We start from the raw sequence: 26452 nt of genomic DNA, 5'->3' as shown, positions 1-26452 counted from the left end.
TCAGAAAACCACAGTGTTGAACTATAGCCCTCGCTTTCTTAGAGTTTCACTTTCTAAGGGAATTTTGCAGCTGGTTCCAACTGCTTTTCTGGATTTTTTTTTCTCTCCTCTTCTGCCCATGTTGATTTCTTCCCCAGTCCTAAGCAGCCCCCAGCCTCAGTACCTCCCCTACCTTTCACCATGATGGTCATCTCTGCTCATCGTAGACAAACAATTCATCAAACCTCTCACTATGTCCCCAATAGCAAATGCTCAGAAAATCCTTGTTGATTTTGTACCAACTAGTTCCAGAGTCTTTAGTTTTAAAACTTTCTAGAAATCTCTCCCCTGCAGAACATCTCATAAAAGCTGGTTTAAGTTGTACATAAAAACCCTACCTCACTGTGTGTTTTGTTCACATGGCTTCTCTAGCAAAGGACCGGAATTACTCCTATGCTGAGTGTCAGTAAATGAACTACTCTGAATGCTAATTATGTTAATGTGAATTATCCATGTGCCTTTTAAATTTTAAGTAGACCTTTCCCTGCTAGCTAGCACATCTGGGTTATTATCTACCTCTACAAACACGTCCAAAAGACAAGCAGCCAACTCTTATGTTAGATTGATCCGAACCCAACTCTTTTTTTTTTTTTAATTTATTTGACAGAGATCACAAGTAGGCAGAGAGATAGGCAGAGAGAGAAGGGGATGCAGGCTCCCTGCTGAGCAGAGAGCCCCCCAGAATCCTGGGATCATGACCTGAGCTAAAGGCAAAGGCTTTAAACCCACTGAGCCACCCAGGCGCCCTGAACCCAACTCTTGTGCTTTAGACAAGGCGAGTGGTCTAGGTTAACATTCGGTTGACTTTAAGAACTTACCAATAAGCCAGATACCTTTCCAAGTGCTTTATAAAAATTCGGTCATTTAAATGTCATAACATGCACAGAGATGGATATTATTACTATTCTCACTTTATAACTAAGGAAAGTGAAGCTCAGAGAAGTCACACAGTGAGTAAACCATAGAATCAGGATTCAGACACAGGCAATCTGAGTGCCAAGTCCATGCCCCAAACCACTCCTCAGTGCTCCCTCACCAATACAGCAGTTTATAATTGTTTACTTATGAATCCCCCTGCAAGTCAGAAGGGCATTCAGATGAACTTCTCTTTATACAGTGTCTCTGACCCTGCAGAATCTTATGTACACGGTATTTTACAAATCCAACCATTTCCCAGAACCAATTCCTCATTTGAAAGAGCTAGGTGGCTCAGTTGTTAAGTGTCTGCCTTTGGCCCACATCATAATCCCAGGGTGCTGGAATCAAGCCCTGCGTTGGGCTCCCTGCTCAGCAGGAAGACTGCTTTAATTTAATTTTATTTTATTTTCTGTTTTCATCATGATAAGTGTAGTCTTTAATCCCATCCCCTATTTCCCCCTATCCCCCTCACCTCCTCTCTGGTAACCATTGGTTTGTTCTCTGTAGTTAAGAGTCTGTTTCTTAGTTTGTCTCTCTCTCTTTTGCTCCCCTTTCCTCATTCGTTTTGTTTCTTAAATGCCACATATTCCACATTCCCTTACTCACTGTACTCCAGACGGTCTTCTCTTGGTTCTAAACAACAGTCCTGCTTCCATATCTTGTCCTTTTCCTGAGCTGCTCCTACAGATCCATCAGGGGCCGGTTCCACCTTCAGTCAGGTCTAGGCTTCAGGGGAGTGACCTGAGCACTATCTGAAGTATCCAGTCCTGCCCCTCCTGCCGAGTCACTTTCTCTCAGATTATTCTGTTCCATTTTCTTCCTAGCTCTTTTTATTTCTAAATTTCTTTGTTTACTATTTATTGTTAGTCTTTTCCAGTGAACTAATAATAAGCCAAAGAGAGCAGAGCTTTGTTCTGTTTCACTCATTGCTGTATTTCTGTCCCTAGAGTCTGTTTGGCATACAGCAGGCACCCAATAAGTATTGGTTGAGTGAATGAATAAATGCATTTGATAATGCCTTAATGTTTGGGGATGGAAACCCTTAGCCATCTAGTCTCATTTTTAGGTATTCTCCTTAAGTAATTTCATCTAATCCAATGGCTTTTTCTACCACTCTCACTATTTACCTTCATCTGGACTCTTTTTTTCTCTGTTTCTTGTTTTTTTATGAAATTTGAACTTACATAGTCAAAGAAACACTTGACTGTTGAGGAATAGGAGGTAAGGGGATCAGCTTAACATTTTGTATTTAGAAGGAACTTAAGTTTCCTCTACTCCCAGTGCATGGCTTCACATGTTGATAAAGAAAGTTCAGAAAATAACAAGCCCCAAATCTCACAACTAGTGTGTGGCAAAACCTAGAACTTCAGGGTACATTACTGATTCTACAGTAGTATCTGCTTATTAGACTTTACCTCTCCTTTTGCTGATAACACCACAGACACACACACAGACACAACCCCCCCCCCACACACACAGTCAAATTTTATTAAGATAAAATTCACATACCATGAAATTGTGCATGCCCTTTAAAAGTGTGCAGCCTTGTAGTTTTTAAGGTATGAACAGAATTATGAAACCCTCTATTTTTTTTGAATATTTTATTTATTTATCAGAGAGAGAGAGAGAGGGGAGAGAGTGAGCACAGGCAGGCAGAATGGCAGGCAGAGGCAGAAGGAGAAGCAGGCTCCCTGCCGAGCAAGGAGCCCGATGTGGGACTTGATCCCAGGACGCTGGGATCATGACCTGAGCCGAAGGCAGCTGCTTAACCAACTGAGCCACCCAGGTGTCCCTGAAACCCTCTATTTAATTTTAGAACATGTTCATTACCCTCCAAAGAAACCCCATATCTATTTGTAGTCATTACCCACTGCTTTCATTTCCCCTCCCCTTCTCTGGCCCTAGGAAACTACTAATCTAGTTTCTGTCTTTACAGACTTGTCCTATTCTGGACATTTCATGTAACAGAATCATACAACATGGGGCCTTTTGTGTCTGGCTTCTTTCACTTGGCTTAATGACTTCAAGGTTCATCATGCTATAATTTTACCTTTTGGTTTTGCTTAACCCCTTTACTCTAACTGCCTTATTTTAATATCTGTCATTGAGCAAAAATTAAACTCTGGATATCCTGGAAGCCAAAGGCAAAAAAGAAAAACACAAATGTGTCACTCCACGCAAGTTACCTATAAAGGAATCACACAGTTTCTCACTAGCAGAGAGTTTTGGTAACCCTACATTTTGAGGGAAACCCTCAGTGCAATTCAGATTCAGCATATGGCTTTGTCTCTTGATCATTTAAGGTGTTTTCCTTATTTTCTTATTAATACCATCTCCAGTTCCTGTTGGGTTGGGCACTGTGAGCAGTGAGAAGGGAGAGTGAACAACCTTGTGGTATCCTCAGTGACTCTTCTCTTTCTGGGGCCAGGGGGAATTTGTACTTAATTTTTAATAACATTCTAATTTGACCTCCACTTTCGGTTTTCAGGCTCTTTCTTCCATTCTTGATCACAATTCTTACTTCCATCTCAAATTTGTGAAATATTTTCACCGCTTTCTCCTGAAAGGGTTGAGCACTTTGCCAACCCTGATTCTAAAATAGGTCTCAGATAATGCAAATATTCAAGTAGATGCAGGGATATCTAGGGAGAGATGAAAAGAGGAGCATGATTGTTTGCTGATGTCTGCCTCCATGTTTGGGAAAAGGAAAGTTCTGGCATTTATGCTACATCTCACATTATTTTTTTTTCTTTTTGGGGTTCTGAAGTGCAGAGAATTAAATTAAAATCACACTTCTCAACTACAGCAGACTCTCAGCAGTTCATGCAAAGCCTTTTGTTTTAATTTTTGTTTTTGTTTTAATTTTCACCTTGATCTCTAATCTCTGCTCACATTCGCCTTCCTCTTAAGCTTGCTTTCCTTCGGTGTTTGGTACATGTCTAGAGACATGTATCTTTAGAAACTATTTAGTGTTAGTGGAGATGAATGAGTAATTACCTAAGTAATATTGTGACATAAATCTCATTCTGTTGCTATTTTTTTTTAACTCACCACTAAATCTTTAAATCTAATTCATGTTGCTGCATTTACATTGATTCTATTGCTCCCAGCTGCTGCATAATGTTTTATGGTATGCATCCACCACCTTTTACTTTTCCATTCCTCTAGCAATGCAGACTTGTATGGAACAATGACATGGTGAACATCCTCATGCTTGTCTCCTTAGAAACCTGAGGAAGAATTCTTTTGGTTTGTATGCCTAAGAGAAAAATTGTTGGGCCATAGAATCTAAATACACTGTTGTCTTTATCCAGTTCCCCTTGTGCATAACTAACATCCTCTCAGTTTTCTACGTCCTGTACTAACTATTGCTGCAGGGACCAGAGCTTGGCAGGTGCACAGGCTGTGACCAGCTTGGCACCCATGGGATGCAGTACAACCTCACTTCTTATTTCCTGCTCTGGGACTTCACGAAGGCAGAGATGCAGAACTCAGGGAACCTACTCAACACCCATGCCTACATAGTTTAGTGAGGTAATGGAAAGGAGCAGAGGTTAACAGTCCCAAGAATACTCTTGACCTTTTGGATTTTAAGAGCCAAGGGATAAGTATGCTTCTCTTTGAATTCCCCTGGAAGAAAGTTCCAAGACATAGTTCATAAGACTCTTACCAAGTTCATTATGGGGTTGAGTTTAAGTTGCCAACAGTGGTTGCCAAATTGAAAACACATCCTGGTACTGGTTTTACCTTTTCTCTTATTTAGTCCTCCAGTTCCTCATTCCTGCTCCCTGTTATTATTTCCCAAATTGACTATCTATAGATAAGTTTTTGTCTCAGGCTCTGCTTCCAGGGGCTTCCCAGAGTACAACATTACCCCTAAGTACTGCCAGACTGCTGTCTGAGGCATCTGGTCCTTAATCTGGATAGTCTGGCCAGCCTCCAACTTGGGGACCAGAGACTGGGCCATTTCAAAACTTCAGAGGCTCACCTCTTAACGAGAGGCTTTGCCTCTGCTTGGAAAGCTGCTGAGGTGGAATCTCTCACCTGTGGATCAGTGATCTTTTTAAATACTTAGTGCAGTTACTTTCAAAATGTGGTTGTAATATATATACATGCCCTGGTGATTATAAAATATTTCTCCCAAACACTGACCTCTGCCCTCATGATTTATGATATCTGAGGTATGGACAGGAGACTCATCCTGGGATCTGCCATAACAGTATTAAGAAAATTTCCTTCTCGATACTTGTCAATATGGAAACATCACATGATTTATACTCTCCAGTGAAGGGTGTCAGCTTACGTCCTGGAAAATGCAGTTGTTTTAACAGTCATATTTTCACTTGGGTTTACTTAGGGAAAAATGATCATTTCTTTGAGTGGACATATGTCAGTGTTAATGCTTGTGTGTGTGTTGGGTGTGTGCGTTGGGTGTGCGCATGCACATGCTCATGCCCATACCAGCTCACCGTATGGGATGAATCATCATGGAAAAAACACAGATCATGACCACCTGGGAGCGGGCTATCGGCAGAACTCCCTCAAGGGAATGTGTCTTCCTTCTCACTTGCAAACAACTTTTAAAAATCTCCTCTCCCCTTCTGCTTTTGTTGTGTGAACAGGTGGTTAACACATACACCCCAGGAAAGAAGATTTGGCTTGAAGGTGTGGTGACCACCTCGGCTGGAGGCGCAAACAACCTATCAGATTCCTATGCTGCAGGATTCTTGTGAGTAACATGTGCAGTTTCACTCCCCGGCCTTTGAGGAGAGAAGGGCGGTGACGTGGTACCGCTCACTGTTCTGTCCACTGGAGGGGGGGAGTTTCGTTTCCCACTGAAAGTTCTTTATCTGCTCCTTTTTGAATTGGTGTAACCCATTCCACAAACACTGATGAGTCACTTCTCTAGACACCAAGATGTCAGGTACAGGCATCAGAGCAAAGAAGTAGTAGTAATAGTAGTAGGAGTGACCATATAGGCATAAGACATTTGTTTAATGTCTATAGTTCAAAGACAATGTAGACAACATACAATTTCTCCTCTAATTTTCACCATATTCTTAGGAGATTGGTAAGAGTAAGATTGGAGGAACAGAGACAGGAGATAAGAAAAGATGTAGGAGATCAGTGCTGTATTAATAATAATTTTAACTCTATGTGTCACATGCTTTCTGAAGTGCTCTCTCTAATAACTGACAACCAGTGTAGTACTATTTTACAACTACCCAATAGATAGATATGAGAGCTTGGGCTTATCTCATATGAGATATGAGAGAGTCTGCTTCAGAGTCTAGCCTCTTTGCCACTACCTTAGACCATCTTTCTTTCTGCCTCACATGGTCTGTCCACAAAAGGACGTGGTAGACAGGCAAAGGAATCAGGAATTTCTCTTGACGGGGAAGATCAGGAAGGATTTCATGGAGGAAGTAGCATTTGAGGGGGACATAGAAAGATTATTCTAATTTCTATGTGTGGAGAATGGTGATGATGATGGAGGGGAGAATTCGAGGCAGAAGGAACATTATGGGCAATGGCACAGGGGGTGGAAAACGAGTCATGTGATGAAAGCCTCAGGCGCTACAGGAATGTAGCGAGGACTGCAACGAGGGGCGGGGGGGGCGTTCTCCACCAATTGTGGAAGGCTGTTGAATGCCAGGCAGAGGAAGTAAGGCCTTATTCTACACTCACTGGCAAGCCACTGAAGACTTTGGAGGAAGAGTGAGACAGCATCTGACCTGTGTTCCTATGTTGGTTTTGGGAATAATATGCAGAAGGGTTTGGAGAGGCAGACTCTAGGACAATGGACTTGAAGTCTTCTGCAATTATCTGGACAACAACTTAACACTGGAAGCATAAGGGGCTCTGACTGGCCTGCCACCATCATGTGGCAGGGACAGACCCTTCAGGACCATGGATTCACCAAGTGACCTGTCCTGTGCCACTCTAGTCCCATGGCCCTGGTTTTTTGTCTGCGGCAAGGTCCGCCTAAGAGCTGAGCTCTGTCCTCAGCTTTGTGTTTCTTTTCTGACAGCTGTTCCTAATTAAACACATGTAGTTTCCCTCCATTAAGGCAGTTTCTTAAATACATTTGTAAAGAACAAACCAGGGCAGTCAGGCAGATTGTTTTTGCAGATGGAATCCTGATACATGCAGATGAAGATAATGGGTTAAAAGAATATATGATGATACTCTGGGTCTTCCGTGCCTGTGTTCTCGGTACCTAGCACTGAGGGGCACTGAGCAGTTGTGTGGTAAGCATGGTTCCAGTGAATGAAATGGATTAATCAGCATTTGATACACTGTTTCTGAGAGTCTTCTTTCAAAAATACACTCCCTGCTAGGTTTCACTGTGAGCCATGGAGTTTGGCAAGAAGCCAGTGGCAGTTAGGACCATAGGGGCCTCTTAGAACCAGCAGAGGAATGGCTTTTGCTCAGCCGTCATAGACAGAACCTGCTGCTGGGCCAGCAAGCAGCCCAGCTGTCCTCAGTGTTTTCATGAACATTCTTCCCTTCAGGGAATGATGTGAAATGGGAAATAATATAGCCCTTCATGGAGGGAGCTGGAGAGAGACCTGCCTTTTCATGAGCACCAGCCAGATCTCCATAGTTCTCTGAGGTGACTTTGCAAACCCAGATTAACACAGTTGTTCAGGATTAGGTTGTAGTTCAGGTAACCAATGTGTGGTGGACACAGATCAGCTAAAAACTAGCTTACTTGGCTCCTGGTCTTCTGTCTTATCTCTTTATCACCCATTTGCTCTCCCCTCTGCTGGCAGCACCCAGCAAAGTGTCCTTTGAGTCTAGTTCTCCCAGGAGCATAAATAGCTTCCTGGGTGGTGAGGGTGGAGGGAATAAAGCATTCTAAGAAGCTCCCAAAAGGCTAGCAATATTCCTTGGGAAGAAGGCATCTTTCAGGTGTTTTTCAATATATGGCATAATGATGAGCTTACAAGGACACTTGCACATTTATGCAAAGATCAGAACTTTTTGATTCTAGCCAGGGCTTTGAGACTTTGTGATGTACTACAGACATAACGTTGGCATACTGCTGTGTCTCCAGCACCCTGTAGTATCTGCCACCCAGTCAATAGTCCATCCGTTTTTGTGGAATGGAAACTGCTGGCTACAGTAGCATCCTTGGTGGGATGTACAAGGCATCTTGCCACTTTTCACTACTTTTCACTGAAAGAGAGACTTGGAACACCATTTATCTTTCCTCTCCGAGGGCTTATTATTCACAAGAGGAAGAGGATGATAATTTCCTCTAACCATTCCATTCTGAAAAGCACAGGGAAACAGGGGTTCTGGACATAGTCATTTTGAATGCTTCAGACTCTGGATATGTATATAGGATGTGAGTTTGGAAGGGAGGTTACATAGTCTTCCCTCACACATTAGAGTTTCTTCAAAACCTCACTGTACTAGCAAAAACACCACCCCCCAGATTTACCAGTTAGCATTTGTTTGTTGAATATATTCTTTGCCGATCACTGTTACAAGGTCTATCAAGGTCACAAGTAGGAATTTGGTACCATTCCTATAAATGAGTGCAAGTATTTACATACCCAGTGCTTTATAAATGACTCACATAGTCACACAAACATTTTTGTGTCTATCCTCAATGCTGAGAACAAGGCCTGGCATTTACAGCTGATTAATTCATGTTGAATGAGTAATGAATGACTGAGCAAATGGGATATTTTAAATACCAAAATACAGTCCTGTATGGATATCCAGCTGCTGCTCGATGTGATTATATTTTTACTCATCATTTTGTTTCTTTGTTCAGCAAGCACAAGGATAGAAGGGTGAATGAGACATACTCGTTTTTATGAGTTAGTACTTGTTAGATATAGACCCTGTCGTATCTGTGCTGCATTGCTGGAGAGAGCACTGATTTAGTGCATTAGCCCAGAATTTACGTTGTAATTCTACCCCAGGATATTTAATACTGTGTCTCAGTATTAGTATATATTAATTAGTTAGTTATATAATTAATTAGTTATATATTTAGTATAACTAAATCTGTTATCCTGATACACAGGGTTAGTAAATTAATAAAAATAATAAAGACAAGTAGCTTAGGTATGTGATATTCTAAAAGTATTTTTTTAAAGATTTTATTTATTTATTTGACAGAGAGAAATCACAAGTAGATGGAGAGGCAGGCAGAGAGAGAAGGAGGCAGGCTCCCCGCTGAGCAGAGAGCCCGATGCAGGACTCGATCCCAGGACCCCGAGATCGTGACCTGAGCAGAAGGCAGCGGCTTAACCCACTGAGCCACCCAGACGCCCCTAAAAGTAATTTTATATCCTAGTCTGAACAACAACAACAACAAAAGTTCTGTTGTATTATTGTCAGATTTTCTTTTTGATTTAAAGCTTCTGTTTTTGCATTTTGCTTTATTTTATTTTGTTTTTATAATTCTAATTATCAGTAAATGTTAGTTTTTATGAGAAAAAATAAAATTATCAATGGGAAAAAGATTTTAAAATGTTAATGTCCATTCACAATATAAAAATTAGCAATGTTCTTGGGGCGCCTGGGTGGCTCAGTGGGTTAAGCCGCTGCCTTCGGCTCAGGTCATGATCTTGGGGTCCTGGGATTGAGTCCCGCATCGGGCTCTCTGCTCAGCAGGGAGCCTGCTTCCCCCTCTCTCTTTCTCTCTCTCTCTGCCTGCCTCTCTGTCTACTTGTGATCTCTCTCTGTCAAATAAATAAATAAAATCTTTTAAAAAAATTAGCAATGTTCTTTATTCAAATAAAGAAAAAATTTAACTCTACAGTCACTGATTTGGAGTTCCATATGGTTTCAAATTTGGGATACTATAGTTATGCATAATTTGTCCCTAGTGTGCTAAATGGTGATTCTCAGTGTTCCTTGAATCTAATTTTATCCACATCAATTTCAACTTAACAAAGAGTATGAAGCACCTACAGTGTGCTAGGTACTGAGATAGATATTTTGGGTACAAAGCTAAAACATGTCTGTTCTCAGGGAGCTCCTAAGCAACTGGGGGACAGCAGAGATATAAGGAAGTAATTATCATGGGCTGACAGAAGGTATAAACAAGAGTTCTGTAAGGTACAGAGGAGGAAAGTACTACTGTTTGCTGGGACAGCAGAGTTTGGAAGGAAATGACACTTCACTTGGAGATGAACAGATAGGAAGAAATTTGCCAGATGAGGTGAACTGGTTAGAGGAGGAGATAAAGAGAATTCTAAGCAGAAGTTAAGATACTTGAGAAGACTCAGGTCAGTATGTGAAAGCATAGTGAGTTTGGGCAGCCTAGAGTAGTTCTATGTGGCTAAGAACCAGGGAATGGAGTTGAGGGTGAGAGAAGAGGGAGAAAGAGATACAAATGAAGGCTCACATGTGTGCTCAGGAAAGATGGTGAAACACCTTATCTTTTATACCATAAGACTGGAGCTCTCAGTCACATTTATTATATATATATTATTACAATTAGAAATTTCCCCAAGTTTCAGAAGTAGGAATACAAAGAGAAAATTAAAGGGATGAGTAAATGAGTGAACGAATTGAATGCATAAATAATAAAGGCAGAGTTAGTGTTGGATGTTAGAAGAACCAAGAGGGCAATATTTTTGAAGGATAGCACACTCCAGACAGTGGTTTTTGGCATAGAGGGATATGTGATAACATGTGAGCAATGCAGGTCCTCCATTATGTATGTGATGGTAGCATAGTTGAAGCTCTGCATGGTTCATTACTGTAGCAAGGAAAATTATTATTGCATTGACTGCTGACAGAGATATATGAAGATGCTAATGGCTGGGCCCTTCTTGCCTGGGTTACAGGACTATGTGAGGTAGAGTCACATGAAAGGTACTTGTACAGTGTAAGGTGCAGGCAGGGGAGTTTGGGTACTGGAGAGTAGAGAGTGTATGTCCTATGATTGTGTGTCCTATGGCCAGTGGGTGAGGGATGATAATTAGGCTTACAAGTGGCTACAAGGGTATTCATTTTCTTTGTTAGTATTACAGGAGTAAAATAAGTCATTAGCCACAAGGTATTTTATGACCAAGGGCAATTTATTTTATTCCCCTGAACCTCTGTTTCTTTTCCTATAAAATGAAGATGTTAGATTTGATAATCCCTAAAATATCTTCCAGCTGTGTACTCAGTGCTTACAATAATCTTCTCCTTTAAAGTAGTAGGTAAATTTCATAGTGGGGGTTGGTGTATGTGTGTATGTGTGTTAGCCAATCCCTACAGAGCTTGTTATATGCAACTTTTATGATGTATTGATGCAGCATTTTTTTTCATGCTTTTTTAGATGGTTGAACACTTTAGGAATGCTGGCCAATCAGGGCATTGATGTTGTGATACGACACTCATTTTTTGACCATGGATATAATCACCTGGTGGACCAGAATTTCAACCCATTACCAGTAAGTGTGAGATAAAGATCCCCAACTCCTCTTCCATGTCTTTCAGATATTTTGACCATGCCTTGTTCCGTACTGGGAGAATTTTTCTCCTCTCTCTGTAACCAGGTAATTTCATAAATTGGACAGAAATATTCATGTCTTTGCTCTCTTGACCCATTTCACAGACTTATGGCTTCACTACACTCACTCACATGCACATATCTATATATACACAATCATATAGACAAATGCATGTTTGCATATACATATATACATGTATGTATTTATTTATTACTATTATTTTAACAAACCTTGTACAGTTGAGATTCCACATCTACTTGTGGCCTGTTTGAACTCTGCTTGAGAGTGAATTTTTCCAGATTGTTTTCTTTTAATGCTAATAGAAGACATTAGTTAACGTCAGACGCAACATGTTGAAAGCAGATGGGAGCATCTTGGCCGAGATCAGATGCAGTAGGAACCCATCTCTTAGGGAGTGGCTGAATTGCACTTGCAGTTAGGTGCTGATCCCTATGTGACAATGAGGGGATTTGCCCAGGACACCAACTTCCCTAGGAAAGAGAAGGAAAGGGAAGGCTGAAGAAGACTGGCAAGAGCAGAGATCTTGGTTTGTTGGGTGACTCTACTGGCCAATCAGAGAGATCCCACTAAGTTCCGAGAAGATGCGCTCGTCAGAAATATTACATGGGTTACCTTTTTCACAGACATCATGGTCACAGAGAAAAGTCACACTCCTCTCATTCGCTCATAGACTGTCAGAGCTGGGATTCCCCTTTGAGGAGATCCAGTTGCACCTCCTATAACAGAGGAACTGATAGTCTGAGTAGAGGGGAGAGGAAGATACTGAACCCGCTCTAGAACCTGCTTCCCTGTGCCCTGGTCCAGTACTCTTCCTACAGATTTATTCCTGCCCCTGGATCCACAGTAAGCAAACTCAACTGAGGCCAGTGAGTGTTCCTGCCGTTTGCTTCCCTCTGCCTATTTTGGCCCTGCATTCCCCTCATTTTCACCCCTGCCTGAGACAAGAGGCTTCCAAGCCCAGAACAGAGAACAGTTTGGCGCCCAATGGTAGCATTTCCATGTTTCAAAAGAATCACTATAGATTAGAGGATGAAGTAATTATTGTATCACTGGTCATATGTGACTCCAGGTAAGTCACAAATATTAGAACTGACTGGCACAGTTGCCTTTAGTCACAAGGCCCGGCTACCTCAAGTGTGTGTGTTGGGGAGCGGGGTGGAGGGGCTCTGTGGTGGCTAATGTACGGTTGGGAGGGAACTTTCAGGTTGTAACCATATGGCTTTTTGTTTGTTGGTCTGAGCTTATAAACCCGTGGAGATAAAACAAAATAATAATTAGTAAAGCCTCGTGCCTAGCAGAGTTGCGTAGTGGAAGCGTGCTGGGCCCATAATTAGTAAAGTCTCTATGAAGAGTCAGCATTAAACAAATATAGTGCTACACAAAAATAAATGTTTACTGACCATTGGGCACTGAGGAGGAGACTAGTAATAAAAAAATGAATAAACAGATAGTAGAGTACTATAAAAAGGAGTCAGTGAGGGCTGCTTTGGAATGAGTGTATAGGACGACTTCTCTGAGAAGGTGACATTTAAGCCACGAGCCCAGTGACAAGAAGGAACCAGCCATGCAGGATTTTCAGGCAGGGGAAGGGGCTAACACAAAGTTCCAAAGCAAGAATGGACTTTTCATGTTTGAGGAGATGCAAGGATGCCGAGTGATGGGGGCCTGGCAGAGAAGGGGGAGACTGGGTGGACATGAGGCCACAAGGGGTCAGATCCCTTGAGGTTTTATAAGCTAACAGGAGTTTGACTTTATTGTATGTAGTATGAAAAGCCACTGGAGGGTTTTAAGCAGGGAAATAATATGATCTAGCTTTTATTTATTAGTTATATCTAGCTTTTATTTATTAGTTATCATTACTTTAATAATGTGGGTGATACTTAATAATTTTCAGACCACTTTCATACATGGTACCTCAATAAAGCTCCATCCATTCTGTCCTCCCTTTTCTCTGTCCTTCCTTCTTGCCTCATTCCCTCCCTCACTCAAATCTCATTCGCTCCTCTTGATCTTATACAACTTGCCGATCATTATTCCTAGCAGTGGGCCTCTTCGATGAACCAAAAAGACAAGATCCCTGAACTCTTGGAGCTTGTAAGCTAGAAGCACAGTGAGCAATGGAAAATAAATAAACATATAAACAAGATAATTGCACTTTGTTATAATTGCTATGAAGAGAGGCTGGTGAGAGAAACTATTTATACTTACTTTGCTAAAGAGAAACTAGGGTTCTATGAAGATATTAAGTGGCTTATCCAAGGTCCTACAAGTATTGGGAACTGGGACTCTCAGAGTTTTGCACTTCTAAATTTCATTTTCATTTCTCTTCCTTGTTGTACTCTTTGGTGTCTGTTCTGTGTTCTGAGGCCAATATTTGCCTTAGTTGGTTCTGGAGATGGAAACAGGCATGTTTAGGAATAGGAGAGAAGAAAGTCCTAGGCTAGAAAAAGATGGTCTTTGGGTGACCAGACAGGCTGGATTTCCAGAGATGGACAAACCTGGGTTCCATGTCAACTCTGTGTGCCTTTGCTGGCCATGTGTAGGTTAAAAATGCAAGTCCTCATGGCTTTGTTCTCCTCAAATGAGAGTTGCTGTGGGTAACTTCCTTTCAAAGCATGGCACAAGAGACTTCAGTTATAGGAGGTGGCTGCAGAGCTCACTCAGGTCCATGCAAAGCCAAAACAAGTCCCACTGATTCAGCACAAAGGCTCTAGTAAGCTGGGCAGCTGTATTTCTGGAAACACCAAATTGTAGTAAAGAAGCTGAACATAAAAGCACAGAAGGTAGTAGACTTTCTTTTTATCTTTCTTTGCACTAATAAATTCTGCACCTTATAAGTAGAACACTTGACAGCTGGGAGAGTGTGTCCTAAGTCTCCCCCAGAAAGAATGTAGGAGGCTAGGCCAGGGCACCGGCTGCATAGACTTTGCCAGCAGGCCCTTGGAATGGGTAATGGAGGCAGACCTGGGAGTTGTACTGGCACCACCTCAGAGGGTTGTAGTTCATAACCAAACGTTGCCAATAAAAACCTGTGGATTTTACATGGTGATGAAATCTCCAAGAGAGTTTGTTAAGAGCTTAGGGGATTGGTGAGTTGTGCTTTGATTGTCTCCCAGAAAAATCAGTAATTTCTATTTCAGTTTCTTTAAATGCAGCTCAGTATTTAAGGAATGGATCTTATTAGCAAACACTGTTTTGTTTTTGTTTTTGTCACTTCTCTTCGATAAACTTAGAAAAAGTGAGGATATGGCCTAATGGCTCCCCAGTGCTTATCCCATAGGACCCTTTCACCTGCCCAGTCGACTTTGATCCCAGCTTGTGGGATTCTAGCAGCTCTGGCAAAGTCATTCCAATAGCACCTTTTAGTCTAAGGTAAGAGGGAAGATGGGGGTGGCCCTTTAAAAAAGAAACTCGTCTTCAGAAAAGATCATTTCCAACTACATCCCAGGTTCTTTATGGTTGTTCTTCTAGAAAAGTGCCAACACTCCTACTGTTGGAGAGTTTCCCTCTCCTGGGAAGAGGAGAACATTTAGTTCAGCAGTGCTTCATCATCGACTCCCACCCCTTGCCCCTGACCCTCCTGCCACTGGGAAAGAGGGAAAGTGTGAGTCTCCACAGCCAGTCAGCCAGTCAGGGGCTCCCTCGGGAGTAAGTGATGTTTGTGCAGAAGAGATCTGCACATTTGGTGGACATAGTCCAGACCCCACCAGCCGTGGGCATTTCTCCTAAGAGAGGGTTTTGGAATTTAGCTTGCTGCTTTTTTTAAAAGCTTGATTTACAGTGCTTCCAGGGAAAGGAATGGTGAATTTCTAGTCAACATCTTTTTAACTCCCACGCCAGCCAAGCAAATATAATTCAATTCAAAAGACATTGACACTTCAAATGTGTCTGGCTCTGTGCTAGGTATTCTGGGGACACACAGATAAATAAGCTGTGGTTCCCTCATCTGCAGAGCTAACAGTCTAGCATGTGTTTCTGTTCGGGGGATTACAGTTTAGTTCTCTATTTAGAATAAAACAGAAGGCTAGTTCACACTGGACTGCATTTTCTATACTGGGTATTGTGGTGGCGAGATTTATATTTGCTGTCACCTTCATTTTTGCCAACTGTCACTGCTGAATAATAATAAACATTCAGTTCATCCAAATGCACATTTATTGAGCACTTACTATGTACATTGTTGTGGAGTATAGTCAGTGGTCATGGACTGGTGTACTACCCGATAGTTTATGGTGGGATCAAAACAATGGCTGTGGTTCCCACAGCAACATGCTCTCGCCGAGCCATCACTGTTCAGATGTCATGTGGCTACTGGAAGGAAACTGAATCTTAATGGTGTCTGCCTAACTCTGCTGGTTAGCCTTTCCCAGGAATGAGCTCCCAAGTGCTTAGAAATGTTAGACATCACTCTTATGCACCACACAGCTGCAATGCAGACACAGGATCAGCTTAAATCTGTCCCTTTCTTGAGGAAGAATGTCCAGTTACAAACCCTTGTTCCATTGATGTTTGGTTAATGCACAGTTTCTTTTTGTAAGAACAATACCGCTTATGCAGGAGGCCTCATGGGGAGCAGCAGGAGCCTGGGACTAGAACAAGATTCAGGGCTGCTATTCCTGACTCTGCCATTAATATGTGTCTTTGATACAAGATAGGTATTTTTGCTTTCCTTTTTCTCATCACTTAAATGCAATAAAAACATCTTTTCTATCTGCCTCCAAAAGATACTGTTACAATCCTTAAGAAAATTAGGGAGGACAATAGGATTCCAATTTCATATATATTCATACACAGAGAAAATTACTGGAATCTCTTCATACATCTAAATGATAAAGGTGGTTTTCTTTGGGCAGTGGAATTACAGTTTTAATTTTCTTCTTTGTGGATTTTTTTTTTATATATAAAGTTGCTGCAGTCAGCATTACTGCTTTTTTATCTGAAAAAAAAGTTGTTTTTAAAAGAAAAATAGACTGTTTCGAAAAAATCAAGTGCTTTAAATAGTTAAGCAAATATTATCCCAGCCTACTTCATTTATCATTCATGATTCATTCATTCAGAAACACTTGTTACACTTATTCTGTATGCTAGATACTGTGCTGCGCCCTGGGGACACAGTCCCTGCCCTGAAGGAGCTTACAATGTTGATGGGAGACAGAGGAGTCAGCAGGGACTGAGGCAGAAGTGCCTTAGCAGGACAGAAGTGGAACAGAAGCCTGCCTGGGTAGAGGGCAGGTATGGGACATTGAGGAAGGCTTTTTGGAGGAGACCGTACCTGAGCTGGATCTTGAAGAAGGACAAGTTAGCCATAGGAAAAACTTAAGGTCTGGGGAGGATTTTCTGAACAAAGGCAATAGTACACACAAAGGGACAGGGGCATTCATTTTCCAGAGAGTCACAGTGGATGGATCATGAAAAATTTCTTAGGAAAGCTTTCCTTGTTGCTGTCCGGTGGCCACACAGGGTGTGTGAAAATTAAAGAATTCAAAGCTGTTCATCTGGAGGTGGTGAGGCGGGGGAGGTACAAAACCTAGCCAAACCAGCCTGTGACCTGTTTCTTGGTGTAGCTTCCTTTCTTTTTCTTTTCGTTCCCGTGGGAGCCATCAGGAAGATGAAAGAAGCAGAGCGTACCTGTTTCGGGGTAGCTGTGGTGTGAAACCCAATCCTCTCATTAGAGGCCCTGACAAAGACTTCTCCATGAGCAGCCTTTCTTTGTGGGGCCCTATGGCTGCTGAGGGAAGGCCATCCACGCTGCACGATCAATCACTAGGACCCAGGCTGGCTCATGTCAGTGGCCCTAGCTCCTGGGCTGCGTGCCCAGTGGACATGACTTGCTTCTTTCCTCTTGTGTGCCTCTAAACCCTGGCCTCCCAGCTCAGAGCTTGTGCCTGCACCAGCAGACCAGGCAGGCAGCTGTTTTGTCTCTAATGCTTTAAATAGAAGTCCCTTTGATTTTTAACTATCGGTCCTCATCCTTTGCTTATTTATCAACCTGAGTGGTGCTCATGCGACATCAGCAGCACACCTCAGCCCTTATCAGGGCTCACCCCGTTGGGGGCTGCCTAGGGGAGGGGAAGGAGCTCTGCTGCTCAAGTGGGAAGAAGCAGGCACCGTGCAGCCCTGCAGTGCTCCTGCTGCTGGAGTCTTCATTTCCTGCTTGGAAAAGGGGGGGGGGGTGCTGACTATGCTGGGGTTCAGGGTGGGGAGTGCTTAAAGGGAGTGCTTAAAACTATTGGCTTTGGAATCACACTGACCTGCAGTTCAAACCCAGCTCTCCTGTTTGCTGGCTTTCTAAACCTCAGTAAATATCAAATTCCCCTCATAAAATGGAGGCAGCAATAGTGTCTAGCTCACAGTGTTGTTGGAAAGGATTGAATAAGCCAATGCCTGTGTATCTTTTACCACATAGTAAATGCTCAATAAATATTAGCTGCCGTTATTATTTATAAAGTCACTTTGTAAGTGTAAAATGTGGTAAGTCTCAGTAATAATTATCATTAGTAATGCGAACTTAACTGTGGGGAAAAATACATTTGAATATTTGTATAGATAATCTGGAAATCAACTCAGGTAGTGGTAACTAAAGTATAAAGGGTAGATATTTTTTGCAAAAATGAAATTACTAGAAAATTAGAAGAAAAACAAAGAAAGGAAAAAGGAAAGCTGTGATTCTTGCTCTTGAGAGGAACTGACTGCAAATGGTTAAAGCCAAACTAAAAATTACAATTTATTTTCCTCCTGAGAAGATGCTGCCACCTTTCCCAGTGAAGGCAATTAAGGCAATAACCACGCGGCAATACCAGCTCTAACACCTTCATCTGGTATTTATAAATGGCCCAATAAGCCCTGGAAAGCACGATATGTCACATGGAAGTGCTAATGACAGCACATTATGTGAATCACTGAGAAGCAACAATTGAAAATCTCTCTTCGCCATCAACCATTTATATTGTTCCCAGATTGCAGTACTGAGGGATTGCAGTGACAGCAAGGCATGCAGCAACCTAAATAAATTAGGGAGAAGAAGCAATTACAGCCCCATAGCCTTTGAGCTCAGGAGCAGGGTGCCATCCTCGAAGCAACCTTCACATGACGGAGGAGCAAGGCAAGCTCTGGAAATGAGAAAAGCTGCACCTCACCTAACCCCATCAGTTCGCCTAAAACATTAGAAAGAACATTATCTAAAAATAATCTGACAAGGAAGGGAGGGAGAGAGGAAGAGAAAAGAGAGGAGAGAAGAAACAGAATGCGCTTTGGTGGGTTGGAAAGATCTCTGGTGAGTGCCACATATGACAAATTTAAAGTTATTTCTTAAGCATCTATTCCAAGCACAGTGTGCTCTGACTATGACATTTAGGAACCAATGAGTAGGACTCTGATAGAAGCGACCGGAGAGCCAAAGATAATACATGATGTTCTCTCAAACTCAGTTATATTTTGTTGTTGCTTGTATAAATAAAAACACAAGTCTTTTAAAATAGAAATAGAACATATACACATAAACATTGTTTTTAACTCTTTTTTTTAAAAGATTTTAAAAATGTATTTGATAGAAGACACAGTGAGAAAGGGAACACAAGCGGTGGGAGAGGGGGAAAGAGAAGCAGGCTTCCCACTGAGCAGGGAGCCCAATGTGGGGTTCGATCCCAGGACCCTGGGATCATGACCCTAGCCAAAGGCAAACACTTAACGAATAAGCCATCCAGGCACCCCAATTTTGTTTTTAATTCTTACTTAAATACACTACACTATTTATAAATTTTTAAAAACTTTCCATCATTAGGTAGCTTACTTTCAACTAATATCCATCTCTGTTTATTTCATCTCTGATTTGGTGGGGTTTTTAAAAAGATTTTTCACTTATTTATTTTAAAGAGAGAGGGTACACATGAGCAGCAGGAAGGGCAGAGGAAGAGGGAGAGAATCTCAAGCAGACTCTGTGCTCTGTGCAGAACCTGAGGCAGGGCTTGATCCCATGAACCCAAGATCATGACCTGAGCTGAAACCAAGAGTCTGACACTCAACTGACTGACCCACCCAGGCCCTCCTCTGGTTTGGTTTTAAGCATTGAAAGGATTGGCTAGAACACATCATTTTGACTCACTCTAAATCGAACTTGAGCAGACCTGTCTTCTACTCCAGAACTCACTGCTCTCATCTTAATGTCAAAATCCTTATAGCCTTTCTTCATTAGAACAGTGATTCTCAAGCCTATGCACATTACAGTCACCTAGGGGGCTTTTAAAAAATGCCAGTGCATAAGTACCACCTCTGGGAATTCTGAGTCAGCTGGTCTATAGAGAATGCCAAGTGTTGGTACTTTTTAAAGTTCCCCAGGTAATTTCAACATGCAGCCAGATTTGAGCACCACTGGGCTAGAAGTTTCCATTTACCCTGATTAAATCAGAAATTACCTTTCCCCTTCTCTCTATTCTTTTGTGCTCAACCTTTGCTTCACCAATCAAGATATTAACAAAATTTTAATATAGTCTGTCATTAATTCATTTGACAAATATTTATTGACTGTTATTTGCCAGATACTGTTCCAGTTTGTGAGGAAATAGAGGTGAAGGAGAGAGACAAGACCCCTTCCTCATTGGAGGTTACAGCCTAGTAGTGAAAACTAAAAATAAACAAGTAAACCAACAAATAATTAATTACAAAATTCAGACTAGTGTGTAGGAAGCAAGCAGCCTGCTAAATTGAAAAATAATAAAGAAAGGATAGTGCTTTAGCAAGTGTGGTCAAGGTAGTCTTTGAGGAAGAGGCAGCCACCAGAGGAGCTGGTGGGAGAGCGCCACATTCTCTCAGAGGGAGGAGTAGTGTCTGCAAAAGCTGCTACAGGGGGAGGCCCAGCTGTACATCAGAGGTCCTGTAGTGCCTCCAAGACCCCCCTGAGGCCTGGTCTACCCACAGCCTGCCACAGACAGCCAGTGAACTGCCTGATTCAGCTCCTCTCGGGCTCTCCCTGCACCTACCTGATCCCTACTCTACACTTGGCAAACCGTTTTGCCTTCTGTGAGACTAATGGTAGTATATCCCACCACCTGCCCCTCTGTCTAGAATCCTCAGCTGAGACTAATGCCTACTGTGTCTCCCTGCCACTGAGCTGGCCATCTCCATGGGCACCTTTGGTCCCCTCTTCAGGCTTTGGACAAGAATGGCAGACTGATGTCACTTGCAAAAGCTTGCAGTGAACATATGGGAATCTGTCGTACTATTCTATTTTTGTGTATGTTTAAAAATGCCAGTGATAATTTTTTAATGTTCCCATGTTACGGTGTTGTGACATATATGAAAGCAACACACCATTTTAGTTGTTCTGAGACATGAAGAATAAAGTTGTGTTCTCTCTGAGTTTTCATTCAGAGGGACAACTAGCTTGATGTGGATGTATTTAGGCATTCATACCGTGAACAAAATCACGTGTCCTCACTTGTATCGCATATGCAGGGAAGCCAGACGTTCAGCTCTACTTTGCATGAAGTTGCTTATTTCCAGACACCTAGTGTTCATAAATGCGTGCACGTGCATGCACGCACACACACACACACACACACACACACCCCACACTGCTTCTCTAGCTATACCCACCAATCTCTTATATATTTTAGTTGCTGCGTCTTTTATTCTCAGCAAATTCAGTGTCATAAAGCTATCCTCCTTGAAATTACTCACTGTGTAGAATATTATACCTAAAGAAAATCTTATATCAATACAATTTTTTTCATGACCACTGCCACTTCCACCCAGGTGCCCCTCAAATGAGGGTGTTGAATGTGATCATCAAGATCCCCTTTAGCTCTGAGGTTTTCTGATTCATCTTTAAGACTTCCATAACAGTATCTTCAGACAGACCTCCCAGCCGAACTTATATTAATAAAACCTTAAAATAAGAATAAAGGGGTGCCTGGTTGGTGCAGTCAGTTAAGTGTCTGACTCTTGGTTTCAGCTCAGGTCATGATCTTGCGTGGTAGGATCTAGTCCAGCACGTTGGGGTCTGTGCTCAATGTGGAGTCTGCTTGAGACTCTCTCTCCCTCTGCTCACCCATCTCTGTACTCTTTCTCTTGCTCATTAATTAATTAATTACTCTTAAAAATATTAAGTTAAATTAAATTAAATAGCAAAACAAAAAAAAATAATTAAATAACAGTATTTCACTTTTAAATCATTCAGGGAGGAATCCCTCTTTTCTTAAGATTCTTGTAGCCTTGTTATAGCAGCTTACACTTTCTTTTGTTATCCGAGTTGTTTGGGTGCATCTAACCTCCTCTCTCTGACTGTAAGCTCTTTGAAAACAGAAACCACCCTTCCTATCTTTTTATCACCTGTAGCCCTTCTCCCAGGCAATCCTTCCCTGCACTCTAAAGATGCTCAGTGACTGGGATTCTAGGGGCTGCAGTGCACTGCTCAGTAATGGCAATAGGGAAGGTAAGTTTTTACCATCAGGTGTTGTGTGTGCACACTGGGAGGGAGTAGAGCTTGGTGCTTAAGAGACTGAGCTCTGGAGTCAGATAGATGTGGGTATGAATTCCAATCTCCTGCCTACTTGCTGTATCACATTTGGCAGATTCCTCATCTTCCATCATCTGTATGATAGTGATGCTAATAATCTATGCCTCGCGGACTTAAGACAGTGCCTGACATTTAGTAAGTACATAATAATGTGACCACTGTTATCTATTCTAAATACACGAAAATTATTCCTTGGAATTGGATGAAATTCTAATATCTTGGGAAAGATGAGAACATGTGGGAAACAGCCATCCTCAAAAGTAGGTACTACTTAAAAATTATAAGTAACAGAAAATATTTCAGTTATGATAATATTAGTTGGCACATAGAGACTGTTTTAGAATCCAAAATCCTTCAAATATCATTTCATACTCCATATAGCTATCCAATAATAGTTTTCTTCTTTGGCTTCTTTGACTTTATTCTTTATGTCCTGCTATAAGTTTCCATAGCTTTTGTCCATCCCTTAAATCATCTGGCCTTTCCAATTTCTTGATAAGATAGGTAGGACAGATATACCAAACCTGTTTGGCAGAGAAGAAAACTGAGGTCGAGAGAGGCCCAAGAACTTGCTCAAGGGAACATAGCAAGGTAGAGCCAGTGGTTCTGAGTTCTGGATTCTTCATTACTACTTGTTTCTTTCTTGTGGTTCTGCCACAGCTTTGTCAAGTCAAGAATTCAGGTTGTGGCCATGAGGAAACAGAAAAGCTGGCTTCAAGGTAAAATAAAATGATCCAGGAGATAAAACCTGGGAGTTAACAGTGGCTAACTCTTACAGATTTACATTTTTACTGAACAATGAATAAAAAGAAAAGAACAAGTTTTCAATTTCATGCAGCAGTAGGTTAGTTTCACTGCCTATATTGAATGTATTAAAAGAGCAATATAGAGGGTCTACTTCTCTTAAGGTAGTTTTCACTTTGCCCCATTATTATATGTGCATACATCTACCTCCTTGATAGTGGGACCACTAAAACCTTTAAAACCATAGAACCATGAGCAGTGCAGGAACTGGACCATCCTGTGATGATTAGCCCTCTGATGATGGATAACTGCAGATCCAGAAGTCAAATAAATTGTTTGGGAGAGACACACCAGGGCATTTGCTTCCTTAAGGAAGGTCCTAGGACAGCTCTGAAAGACAAAAGATCAGTAATCTTCCTGGAAAGTACTGCAAACAAGGCTTTGCCATGAATACAAACTGATCCAGACCCTTGGCCTTGAGGCCAAATGGAATAGGAAAGAAGGTGGTGGCACTGTCCAAGAGAGTGTGCCAAGTGCCATCAGTCTGTGCAGCAGATTCAGTTATGGTTACAATGGCTGGAACATTGGGGGCTATAGAAGTAACATCTGAATTCAGTTGGTAATAATCTAACATAAGTCTCCAGTTCCCATTCCCCTGAACACACAGGGCTGTTATTGAGATATTGCATCTCTTACTATCTATGCTGCCTTTTAGACCTTAATCAAGGTTGTGATTTCCTTTCTCCTCCTGGGACCACTCAAGATGGAATTGGGAGGTAGGTTGGGGAGTGATTTACGTGGCCTATTCCATGTGAATATTCCTATTACATGTCCCACTACTTCTCTACATGTGACTCTCCTCAATCAGAACAATCCCCTCTGGACATTATGAGCATTCACAGCACAAGCATGTAAAGCATCAATGCCAATATACATTTAGTAGAGAATGTATGTTGGAAGCCACAACAACAGGACATTGAATTGGTCCCATGGGTCTCACCCACAAGGTCACTTTAGATTTATTTTCCCTACTGGGAACTTTGCCCAAACCTTATTAGTTGAATTCAAGAGCTCTCCTCCCCAACGAAATGGATAGAATAGTGACTTGGGAACTTGTATCTAACAGAGCCATGAGAGTTTGAGTTCCTTCCTCCCTGAAGTTTCTCACATACTTGAATGTATGCATATGGCTTTTGGTCCCCGTGGAGACAGGGAGACCTCAGTCCCACCTCTAGTCATTTTTCTTCTTAAAACAGCTAAAGCTAGGATAGAGGGGCATGAAGGATGGGGGCCTTGAGGGAGAGAGCAACTCCCTACCAGTAAGCAAGGCTTTGTATTTACATTAATTTAGGGTTTTTAAAAATAACAGCTTTATTGAGATAAACTCACCTACCATTAAATACTCTTTAAAAGTGTACGGTTCGATTGTTTTCAGTATATTCATGGAGCTGTGCAACCATTATCACAATCTGTTTTTGAATATCACCCAAAAAGGAGACCCCCATGCCTATTAGTAGTTACTCCTCATTCTCCTTTCCCCCCAGCCCCTCGCAACCACCAAGCTACTTTCTATCTTCCTAGATTTGCCTGTTCTAGATATTTCATGTAAAGGGAATCACCCAATAGATGGCCTTTTGTGACTGGCTTCTTCCACTTACCATTATATTGTCAAGGTTCATCCTTATTGTAGCATGTGTCACTACTTCATTCCCTTCTGTTGCTGAATAGTATTTGCAATGTGTGGATACACCACAATGTATTGCTTTATTTATCAGTTGATAGACAGTAGAGCTGTTCCTGCTTTCTGGCTGTGATGAAAAATGCCACTAGAAAACATTAGTGCATATGTGGCATATGTTTGCATTCCCCTTGGGTGTACACCATGGAATGGATCTTCTGAGTCATGCATTTAACTTTTTGAGGAGTTGCCAAACTCTTTTCCAAAGTGATTTCACCATTTTGTATTCCCACCAGCAATGTATGATGGCTCTAGGTTCTCCATCTCCTCACCAGGACTTACTATTGTCTGTCTTTTGATTAGAGAATGGTGACTTAGAAAAATCCTAGTGAATGTGAAGTGGTTTTGATTTTGCATTTCCTTAATGACTAATAATGCTGAGCATCTTTTCATTTGCCTCTTGACCATTTATGAATCTTCTCGGAAGAAGTGTCTATTCAAATTCTTTGCCATTTTTAGGGGAGGGGGCTTTTCATCTGTGGCCACTTTGACTCCCTTCATCACCTGTGTGAGGAGCTACATAAGATGCTCTTTATCAGAAGGTATAGCACCCTCACCAAGAACATGCAGCAAAAATTGGGGCTGGTGGCCAACTGCCTCTCCCAATAATCCATCCACTTGGCTTTAAATGTTCTTGGTTGAACTCATATTTACACTTGAGTGTGCCACTCTGTCAACCACTCTAATTAATCTGACTGACAGAGGCTGGGACCAAATTTCTTCCATTGTTTCACAGAGTGTGACGATTAATATTATATATCAAGTTGGCTAGCCCATATTTGGTCAAAAATTATTATAGATATTTCAGTAAAGATACTTTCTGGATGAGATAACATTTATATCAGTAGGCTTGGAATGAAACAGATTATCTTCCATAATGTGGGCGGACCTTGTGCAAGCAGTTGAAGGCTTTAATAGAAACAAAACTGACTTTCTCTGAGCAAGAAATAATTCTGCCAGCAGACTGACTTTAGACTCTAATTGCAATATAACTCTTCTGTGGGTCTTCAACCCACTGGCCTACCCTATAGACCTTGGGCTTGCCAGTTTCCATGGTCATGTGACCCAATTACTTAAAAATCAAACTCTTAGATAGACAGACACACATAGACACTCTACTGATTATTGGTTCTGTTTCTCTAGAAGACCCCAATATATATAGCATTTGATTAAAGTTTCCATCAGCAGGACATTTATAAAATAATGATCATATTGTATTATAAATTCACCTGTTCATCTCTCTTTCTTCTCCTCTCCCATGAAGGAGAGAAACATTTGAGTTGAAAGAGACTGTGAAATGTTGGTTGCACAAACTTTAGTAATCCCTGTCTTCCTCAAATGTAGTAGACACTCAATAAAGTTTTGTTGAATAAAAGTGGTACTGCTTGTGTGAGTGCATGATTGGTGTTCTTCTGTAGCCCATACTTGCCTTCCTCAAAATCTCTATCCAGCAAAAAGCCCAGCTATCGTTCAAGGTCTGTCTCACACAGATCAAACCCCTTTTGGCACTTTTCTTTAACTCTTCTAAGTGAATGTTTTCTCTCCTGCTCTTAAACCTCATTAACATTTTATCTATATCCCATTATGCATTTAGTAGGCATGCTGTTATCTATAAATACTTAGTCTTTTGCAAACTTGTCATATTTCCCTTTCTAAAATATAAGTTCTTTGAAAGTAGGAACTTGATACACTGATCTTCTACCTCCTCTAGCAACCAATCCACTGTCAGTACCTAATAGACACTCACAAATTTTCTGCTGAATTGGGTTGTCTCAAACCAGGATAGGGAATCACTAGCCTAAATGTGCTAATTACCCACAGATGGTCTTAAAGGTGTTTCTGATTATTACTTAGCAGTTCAGCTTCCCTTTAGGAAACACAGCCTTTTTGCTAATGATTGCTTTAACTACCACACATCTCAGTAATGACTGGTTGCCTTTAAAATGAGCCAATAACTAGATGTTTATAGAGAGCATATATGTGAAAGACCTCTGAATAGAATCCATA

General features: G+C 41.5%; 1 protein-coding gene across 1 annotated transcript in view; it reads left to right on the top strand.

Annotated features, from left to right (window-relative positions):
- HPSE2 (heparanase 2 (inactive)) overlaps positions 1 to 26452 on the top strand; it is a 700195-nt gene that overhangs the window by 543041 nt on the left and 130702 nt on the right. The window contains exons 8-9 of the mRNA XM_044240286.1: positions 5580 to 5686; positions 11255 to 11369. Coding sequence (XP_044096221.1) covers positions 5580 to 5686; positions 11255 to 11369 — 222 coding nt within the window. The remainder of the gene's footprint in view (positions 1 to 5579; positions 5687 to 11254; positions 11370 to 26452) is intronic.

This window comes from Neovison vison, chromosome 2 (assembly GCF_020171115.1).
Source record: "Neovison vison isolate M4711 chromosome 2, ASM_NN_V1, whole genome shotgun sequence".
In the NCBI taxonomy this organism is placed as follows: domain Eukaryota; kingdom Metazoa; phylum Chordata; class Mammalia; order Carnivora; family Mustelidae; genus Neogale; species Neogale vison.
Note: the sequence above shows the minus strand (reverse complement) of the source record. Positions and strands in the feature narration are given on the sequence as shown.